At 33.3% G+C, this 10137-nt stretch overlaps 1 protein-coding gene across 1 annotated transcript; it reads left to right on the forward strand.

The window, feature by feature from the left end:
- Nucleotides 1-3531: 3531 nt before the first annotated feature.
- On the forward strand, nucleotides 3532-9769 carry LOC114287398 (glutathione S-transferase L3). The gene is made up of 10 exons (XM_082917393.1): nucleotides 3532-3777; nucleotides 4789-4863; nucleotides 5261-5321; nucleotides 6003-6089; nucleotides 6994-7092; nucleotides 7201-7303; nucleotides 7407-7483; nucleotides 7635-7742; nucleotides 9104-9184; nucleotides 9280-9769. Exons 1-10 carry the CDS (start codon nucleotides 3767-3769, stop codon nucleotides 9289-9291), a joined length of 714 nt encoding a protein of 237 aa, XP_082773519.1. The 5' UTR covers nucleotides 3532-3766; the 3' UTR covers nucleotides 9292-9769.
- Nucleotides 9770-10137: the final 368 nt, after the last annotated feature.

A 10137-nucleotide genomic window follows, 5' to 3' on the forward strand; every position in this document is an offset into this window, starting at 1 on the left:
AAAATCCACACTCCCAGGGTTCATTGCCCTCTCTCTGTCCCTTACAGTTTTCACCAAGAACGTGTTCTTAAGGTGAAAAATGACCAAAGGCTTCAACCTGAGAAAGAGAGAGAGGGGTTAAACAAATGTTGATACCTAGAGAACAAATAGAAGAGACCCAACTAACTTGGAGACATGAAAGCAAATAGCACTCAGAAAAACAAATGGTCTTACTTTATTTATGGTTTGGTTGAGGAGACGATAGTGTAGTAAGTTTGGAGAAAAGCCAAGACAAGGAGACAAGTTGTAGAAGCAAAAATTCAGTTTAAAAACCAGAGAATTTCTTTGGTTTCAACCCAGAGAAAATTCAGTTTAAAAATCAGAGAATTTCTCTGGTAGACCCAAATCTTCATTACATATTATTTTTGCTGAATCTTCCTCAAATCCAAGCTGCCTGGACAAATCCTCCAGCAAACTTCTTCTCACGGTCTCTCATGTGTATATATATATATGTTGTTGGATTTGCAGGAGTTGATTAGTTCTAATCTGCTCTAGCTATTGTAGATACAGAATCTACAAAACCCCAAGAAATATCCCAAAAGAATTTGTGTTATTATCTTAATGATTCAAAAATGTGAGCAGTGTTATTTATAACCCTTTCCCTTATTAGGAAGTACTGACTACTATGCTACAATGGCCCCGTTTGGTGTAGCTGTTAAAACAGCTTATAGATTATAACTTAACAGATTATAGATTTTGACTTTAATCAGAAGTTGTTAATCTGTTTGGTGTAGCTATTGGATTATAGATTTAAGTTGCTGAGTAGTGTTTGTTAAATAAACTGTGAAATAACTTTTTCAATTAATTTTTATTTTTTGTTTGTCTATATTTCTCATAAAAAAAATAATAATAATATATAGTCCATTTGAGTCTTTATCTATTTTTAAAAAAATAAAAAATTAAAAAATTTAAGAGTATAACCATAAATTAACATGTCCACAGCAGAAGCTGATAATCAGAAGCAAGGGGTGAGCAACTTCTCAGAATCAGCTTTTTTGAATTAAAATAAGCCGTTAGAATCAGAAGTTGTTTGAAATAAGTTTAACCAAACAGTTAAAAATAAATTTTTCAAAACTAAAAGTTATAAGTTGGCTCTGAAAAACTGAAACAAACACCCCCAATGTAGAAATAAATTTGAAGTACTTGGCTTTTGCTCCCAAATTGTTAGAAATGCATAACCTAAAATTCGCAACATGTAAAGCATAAAAAACTGTTGAAAAACCCAAACTCTAACAGTCTTGTCTGTATTGTGTGGTCAATTATGTATTTAATTGGCCAACTTCAGAAGCGAGCAAAGTTGAACGTACCTGCCCCTACTGTTTCAATGGAGGTTTGAGCTGAGAAAGCCCTTGAAGCTATTTATGTTTTCTGCTTCGGCAAAGATCCTATTGAAGAAGAAGATGAGAGATTATTATGTATCATGCTTAATGTCGTTTTTCCCTCCGTTGGGCAACAAGAGATGACAAGAATTGTAAAAGAAAAGGCAAGAAAAGTTGCAGAAGGCAGTGAAGAAGACCAAGTTCCAGAGCCAAAGTCCTTATCTAAAGAAGTTGTATAGCTGCAAATGAAGGACCAATTTGAAAGGCGGTTACAAATGGGACCACGGCGGCAGAGGTGGCCGCCGGAATCAGACTCGCCAACCACCACCCCTCTGCTTGATATCATCATATAATATGACATAAGTTCCAAAAATGGTGTTCTCTTTGAAAACATTAGCCACCTCTTGATCACTGCCAAGCGCACCGCCGTTGCACTCCTCCGCCTTACTCCGCTGTATCGTTCTTCACCACCACTTTCTCTCTTCAAATTCTCACACTGACTTTCTCTCCTCCGATACTCGACCTCGACTCCATGATCGATCTGATTCTTCAAACTGTTCTCAACATACTCTTCGCAGAAATCGAAACTCTTCACTGGGTAAGGAACAAGAGAGGTCTGAGAATCGAAAAGTTGAGAGAGAGAGAGATGAGTTTTGATTTGTTAATGTCAAATTTCTCTGTGATATGTTTAGGGACCTTAGACATCAAAAAATAATTTTGTGAATCTCTTCCATTACGAAAAGTGGGAGAGACCCTAGACTAATTTTCTCAAGAATTATACAAAAAAGTCCAATATCTTTTTTCCTCTCTATTTTTTTTTAAATATACTAATTTTTTTCACTTTATATTTTAGTCAAAAATTACTAAAATAGTCTATCTCCAAACAAAATTTTAGTCATGTTTCTTTTTTTTCTTTTTTTTTTTTTCTTAATTATTATTCGTAGATAAAATCACACTTGACTTGTTTGGCTTGCGGTCAGTTCTGTTCTTCTTCTTCATATCTATATAGACAAGCTGCAAAGTTATGGTTGGGTTTCTCCTCCCCAAAATTTTTCATTATATTATTATTATTTTGATTGAATTGTCGTTAAAGTCCTCGAGGATGACCTGAAAGTTTTCCTGCAATAAACACGATATTGGATGAAAAATATTATGAACATTAAATAATCTATTAAATTTTTGTCAAATTTCAATAATTCATTAAATTTTTACAAAATTTTTTACATGAGATTCACACAAATTTACATGTGTGTAGATTTCACACCATGTGAGAGGTGGTAAAAAATTTAGTAGATTATTTGAGATTTCTAATATAACTCATATTGGATTAGATTTCTGTCAAATTTAAAATTTTGACATTTATGTTCAGATTATTAGGTTTCATTTAATCTGTATTTATTTCGACAACTATCCCTTTATATTATTCATTAAAAAAATAGATTAATTTAATAATTATATTTTTTTTATTACGTATGCCTTTAAAAAACAAAAACAAAAAAAAAATGTGTTTTTTAAAAATAGAATGTCTATTTTGTTATAATAAAAAAAAGAAGAAGTCATAGTAGCTTTCATAAATGTCACTCTCCTAGATCATTATTATCGTGAATTTTCTACGTAAATTATACAAGTATATCGTTTGAGATGTGAGTTAATTTTTTAATTTTTAAAATTTTTAATTATTTTAATTTGGAGTTAGAAAGTCTCTTTTGAGATGAATTTTTTGATTTTTTTGACTTGTATAAGAAAAAAATAAAATGATTATGATTTACAGGTGATATTTTGTTTTATTAAACTAAAAAATCTATTTTAATTTTTTATTCACTATTTTAGGGCGGTTTTAAAAAATGAGTGAAAAGACACTTCTTAACTTTTAACTTATTTTTCTTTCTCACAAAAACTTAAATTAAATTAAAAAAATAATTTTTTACTCACCCTTCCAAAACACCGAGTCAAAAAGCCCAGTCTTTTTTTCAGAAAAAATGCTTTATACCACTAATTTAGCATCACTAATGCATCACTAATGATATGGCATCATGTGGACCCACCACTGATGTAATAGTTTGACCTTTATTTTGTTTTTTTGTTTTTCTTTACATTACCACATCATTAATAATATTTTTAAAATTTCAAATTTAGTGTTCTAAATCGCCAATATTTTCTCAAGAAGATGATTTTTTCTTTACAACGACTGTATGACTCATTCTTACATCATTTTCTGAATTGAATTGTCCAGACACGTGTCCCAAAACATGGACTTTTATCCTCTCCTCATTTCGTCACTGCTCGCGCATTCATACGATGAGGGTTCACTCCATCTATAAAGTCCTAGGATTTGTACTGTAAATAATCACACCCTCCTCCATCGAACCTCATACTCGAAAATCACTCTTCTTCATCAACAACAATCAATGGCTACTCCGTAAGCTCTTCTTTGCACTTTGTTTTCTACATTTCTACATTTCTACACACACACACATATATATATGAATATTCATGATTTATGTATGACTGTGTGATCTTGTTCTGTGATCACCAAATAGTTAATAGTGTTGTGTGTTGTGTTATAGAAAACGCTAATACCTGGTGAATTACGGTTTAGAATTCCGAAAAATAATACTTTCATTCTAAAACAATAAATTTAGGGATTTTTTTCAATGGAAAAATGCTTGAGGCCTCGAATTTTTAAGGCTCGAATGTCTCGAAATTTTTATTTATTTTTTTTTTGAAAGGGTGGTTATGTGTAGGGTGTGCTAAAAAATTAGATATCGGTGATATGGGCTGGTTAAAATTTGTTAATTCTATATATTTTTATTTCAAATCAAGAAGACTCGTACAAAATTATATAGAATTAACAAATTTTAACCAACACTCTAACTGATCAATCAATTTTATCACCTAATCAGTCCAATTCAACTCACTCACTTTATCAAACTACACAATCAAAGCACACAGGCTGAGTTGGTGCGGGATGTTTAGTTTTTTAGCACACCTCTACACATAACCACCATTCAAAAAAAAAAATAAAAAAATACATGATTTTAGGCATTTGAACCTCAAAATTTCGAGGCCTCTAGCATGACTGTTTTCAATATATTAACTTGAGGTTTACTTAGGAGGACAAAGAATAAAAAATAATGAATTAAGTGAAGTTTTGGCCGGACAAAACTTGAAAAATGGGTCATTAATTTGGACAAATCTATATTTTATTGAATACCTAATTGTTAAAAGAAAATTATTATAGAAGTGCCTCTATTATTATATTATAGTGTAATTTATACAAGTGTAGTTCATTATATCATATTTTAGAGTGTGTGACGTACCACGTTTCCGTTCTTGTTCTCATTTCACGTTTTAGAATGATCTGCGTTCTTGGTAACTTAGGTTTTGTGATATATGATTTGATTTGATTGTTTTCTTTCAAAATTTTCAGTTGCGAGAAAACGGTTCTTCCACCAGCTTTGGATTCTACTTCCGAACCACCTCCCGTCTTCGATGGAACTATCAGGTATAATTGCTCCTCTCTCTAATCTTTCTATATATATAATTTTGTGCATATATATAATACACTAGTTGTTGGTACATTTATCGACACACGATGTGTGTGCTATAAAATCAACAACCGTAGCAATTGAGAGGTTTTTTTAGGGGGGGAAAAAATACTGAAGCAATTTTGTACGGCATAATTGCTCGTGTGGGCATTTTCTTAGAATAAAAAAGGGGGATACAAAACTTCATTAACTTAGTTGTAGGCTTCATATAATGTATAGATATATGATTGTGTGTATCAAATTCACAGATTAACAGTGTGTTGGGTGTTTTGTAAGAATTTTTTTTCCTCCAAATTTAGATTCAAATTTGTTGGTGTGAGCATATAGTAATTCAAATTGCATTTTTTCTTGAAGGTTGTATATCTCTTACACGTGCCCATTTGCGCAGCGTGCTTGGATTGCCAGGAACCATAAGGTCTGTCTTCTTTTTTTTTTCTTCTCTTCACCCCATCTTTTAGTTCATCTCCTCCCTCTCCCCTGGTCATTAAGTTTTGTCATACAACATCTATTGTAGTTTGCTGGGTAAAGTTATTATACAAACATAATTTTTTTTATGATGCAGTATTTTTTAATCCTTTCATTTCATGCTAAAACACCCATCTCACAATTGCAAAAATGTCATTGTCACATTATTTTGAATGAGTTTTATCTATTGAAAGTTTTGTTTGTGAATCATTTTTCCAAATTGTTTACATGGTGCAACAGTAAAGACACCATGTTATGCATTTGTAGCTGTCTATATACATAGGGTCCGGATGAATTTACATTTTCAGCTTACACATGTTAATAGCCTTTTATATAAATCATCTTTTTCCAAACCTACCATTGGAATTTATGCCCTTTTCCTGATTGTCAAATGTGCACAATGTCTAGTTGATTGAATATGCCTGCTCAATCAACAAATTTGCTGTATTAAACTAAAACTTGGAGCTTGATTTTTGGCATACATGATAAGTAAGGCAGGGATGTTGAGTCCAACAGTGGACTTTACAAAAGATCAATACTGTAACGAGTTTTTGATTTTGCAATTTTATATGCATTGTGATTTTATTCCTCCAGTTCTTGTGGTTTATTTTTCATGAAATTTGAGATGCAGGGTCTACAAGACAAGATCAAATTGGTTGCTATTAACCTTCTAAACAGGCCCGCTTGGTACAAAGAGAAAGTTTACCCAGAAAATAAGGTAATATTCTCTGTAGACAATATACTCCTGCCTATCATTTTTGGTTACCTTAATTTAGTATTTGGTGCATTTTTCCCCCCTTTCCATCAATACCTCATATTTGTTGATCAAACTGATTGACTAAAAACACAAATCATTTTCTGTGGCCCCATAAATATTTTTTGGGTAAATTACCAATAGATCCTAATAGTTGGATTTAATTTCCATTAAGTCTTAGTTCTAGTAAAATGTCGCTAAAAATAATTTTTTGCATATTACGCTAAAAATTAAAAATTAGTGACTTTTTTTGTCACGATTTTTATAAATTGTTGCTAAAACTGACAATTAGTGACTTTTTTTTGGACAAATTTTTAAAACTGTAGCGGAAAGTTGAAAATTAGTGACTTTTTTTTTTGACGATTTTTTTAAATTGTCACTGAAACTTATAATTAGCGGCTTTTTTGTGACAAATTTTTTAAACTGTCGCTAAAAATTAACAATTAGTTGTTGTTTTTAATAATGTTTGATGAAAAAGCTGTTAATTATCACAGAACCGATTGGACAATAAGTCTATTTATTAGGATATACATGTAAGTCCCTCAATATTTTTTTAACTTAGCTAATAATGCGAGGATAAAGATCTCCTGCTTTGAACGCTAATCATTTTCCTCATTTTTGTTATTTTATTTTATTTTTTGTGGTACTCTACTTTTATCTGCAACAATGCTAAGTTTTTGTGGATTTTATACCACTACACATCATAGGAGATATTCCATTTTGTCTGATGAAATTATTTGTGTTTATCTTTAATACAATAATGAAAGGGACTAAAATCATTCTTCAGAGCCACTGCCTATCAGCATTACTTACTTGAGAAATCGCCCGTCTTTTTTTTTTCTTATGCATTTTTTCATTTTCTTCTTAGGTGCCATCACTGGAGCACAACAACAAAGTCATTGGAGAGAGTCTAGATTTACTTAAATACATTGACAGTAACTTTGAAGGGCCCTCACTTTTACCTAATGTAAGATGTGAAGATGTTTTTGTACCCCCTCCCCCTTCCCTCCCTCTCCCTCTCCCTCCCTCTCAATGTTTTCAAACTTTGACAAGTAATGATGTGAAAATATCATAGGATCCTGCCAAGCGTCAGTTTGCTGAAGAGATGTTATCCTACTCTGACACAGTCAACAAAACAGTGTTTACTTCTTTCAAAGGAGATCCGGCAAAAGAAACTGGTGAGATTCTAAACTCACCATGTATGGGGGGATTTATTATGTAATACGTATAGGATGGTTACTTTTGTTGAAACCTTACTGACTTCTGTAATTTCTGCATCAGGTGGTGTTTTTGATTACTTAGAAACCGCTCTTCACAAATTTGATGACGGGCCTTTCTTCCTTGGCCAATTCAGTATGGTATGTCTCATCCATGTCCTGTTGGTTTTCCTTAATGCTGCTTTGTATGGAACTTGGTGAATTCTCATCTAGCATTTATTTTAACTTGTTTCAACAAACATGTGTTTAATTTGATTTTCTTTGGTTTGCGGCCGAAATTTGTGGTCAACAGGTGGACATGGCCTATGTTCCATTCATTGAACGGTTTCAACTCTTTATACAAGATGTGTGGAAGTATGACATCATGGCAGGACGACCTAAACTAGAGGCATGGTTTGAAGTGAGTTAATGAACCATATTCATTCTTGAAGGCAAATATGAAATCTTGTCACTAGAAAAATATGCTGCATAGTATTTTAATGTTCGTCTCCATCCAGTTAGTTCATAAATGTCTAGGCCTTTGAATAATGCAATGTGTAAGTTTCCCAAAACCAGGGCAGGCAGGCACTATCCGCAATGGTTGGTGATCGGTAAATAAATTTTAGTCTTGTGGTTATAGGTTTCGACTTTCAATGCTGCTGGCCTTTCAAAGGGGCTTTTCCACAAGTGTGTCGTATATTTTAAGAAATGAAGCATGGTTATGATGTAGTTCCCATTGTTGAAGGTGGGTTAGAGTTATTTAAATATGGGTTTGTGATAGGGATGTAAAAGATGGAAGTGTTGTTGCCGTAGTTGTTTTGATTGCTTCCCCAGCTGTTTGGAGTTAGCTAATTCAGCATTTAACTGTGGAATCCGCAAAAAATCATTTCCTCCACCATGCCTTGTAGGAGCATCTCTCTCTATGTTTATGATCTCTCTCTCTCTCTTGCATGGATGCACAAAAAAAGTAATTGTGTTGTGTCGGTGCATCTCTCTCAATGTGTTACATGTGTATGATCTCTCCATTGCATGCATGCACGTGTTTTGCACTACCTTCTTGGTGAAGATTATTGTCCGAGTTCAAATTTTCTTAGCAACAAATTCTTTTCCTGCCTCTCTCTCTCTCTCTCTCACACACACACACACACACACACACACACACACACACACACACACACACAAATGGTGATTTGTGCTACTGCATTTTTTAGATGAAAGACTAATTTTCTGACTTCAATGCTTCTGAGCATACTGTTAGCAAAGAGATCTTTTGCATTCTTGTGAGTTGTGAGTGACTCCAGCTTTTGAGTGATTGGGCACTGTATCTAAAATTTTTAATGGTGCGTTTGTCTTGATCAAGAGCAGTGGCAGATCTAAGTTAGGCCTCGGAGGGGCACTCCTAAAAATTTGGAAAATTATAGACCCTCCTCTCTCTTTTTTGTTTTTTTCAACTAACCCCTTTATTTCTCCCTTAAATATTTATATTGCTTTGAAGACTGCCTTTTTATATACATATATGGACGACAAAGTGTCCTAGTTCTCTCTAACTTAATAATTGCTTACATTTTTGTGTTTATTATTAGCTTAAATAGTATTATATCATTTTATCATTGTTGATTACGAAAAAAAAATTCTAATGTTATGATTAAATGATTGCCCCCTTGACTGAATTTTCTGATTCCACCACTGATCAATAAAGAGGACAGGAGATGTGATTTCCTATTACATAAAAGTTTCTTATATCTTGAATAACAAATCTCTTATTGATGGATCCATTTGTAGGAGATGAACAAGGTCGATGCTTACAAGCAATCAAAATACGACCCCAAAGAAAATATGAAATTATGGAAGAAACACTTTCTGGTACTCATGCATTGGCACTTGGATTTTTCTTTGCTAGTGAGAGATTAAACAGAATTGTTGCTAACACTTCAATATATGTATATGTTCACTTACAGGGTCAGGAGTGAAATATGGAAGCAGAGATTTCGAACTATGAATTAAATAAGTGGCTTGATGGCTATTATCAATGTCTCCAGTGTAAAACTCAGCTGTACACTGACGGGTATGTGGACTCGTTTATGTCTAGGTGTTGCAAAAGGTTGTGGTCGGCATGTTTGTGAAGCTTAATAAGTTTGTATACTGTAATGTGTTTGTGAGTCTTGTTATGTTTTTGTTTTTGGTTTGCTTTTTGTTACACCAGAATTCAGACTAAGGTCAAGTTTGGGAAGACTAAATAAGTGCACTTTTTGACTTTTTATGAAATATGGGTTGAGTTTGAAGTGATGTGTTAGAGAGGTGATGTGACTTAAATGAGATGATGTGACTTAAATAGGATAGTGACTTTTTGACTTTTTGAATTTTTTGGAAGATGCCAAACTTGCCTTAAATGCTAGTTTTGTAATGTGATCATTGAATAATAAAGGTTTTGATCTTTTTATGTGGCTACTCGTGAGTCTTGTTTTCCCTTGTACAATGTATTTGTTGAATATTTTTTCTTCTCCCACTTCGATAATTTTTTTATAACAATAATATGTGTGGGAGGTAAAATCCAAAATACGAGACACGTGAATTGAGAGTTAAGCCAGATTGACCAAGCTAGAATCGGAACAAGACCACTTGGTCGAGCTAGGATACCTCGGGTAGACAAATAGGACCCTAAGTTAGTTTGGATATCAAGCTAGGTATGGGTTCGGATTGACAGCTCGAATGACCAGGTCAGCTTGCGTTCCACTCAACGTGGATTTGCCCACTCTTAGAAATCCGTGAATATGAGACAAGATTCCATACAAAGCGGAACGTGGATTTGCCCACTC

This window comes from Camellia sinensis, chromosome 3 (genome assembly GCF_055761805.1).
Source record: "Camellia sinensis isolate YWXY chromosome 3, ASM5576180v1, whole genome shotgun sequence".
In the NCBI taxonomy this organism is placed as follows: Eukaryota; Viridiplantae; Streptophyta; class Magnoliopsida; order Ericales; family Theaceae; genus Camellia; species Camellia sinensis.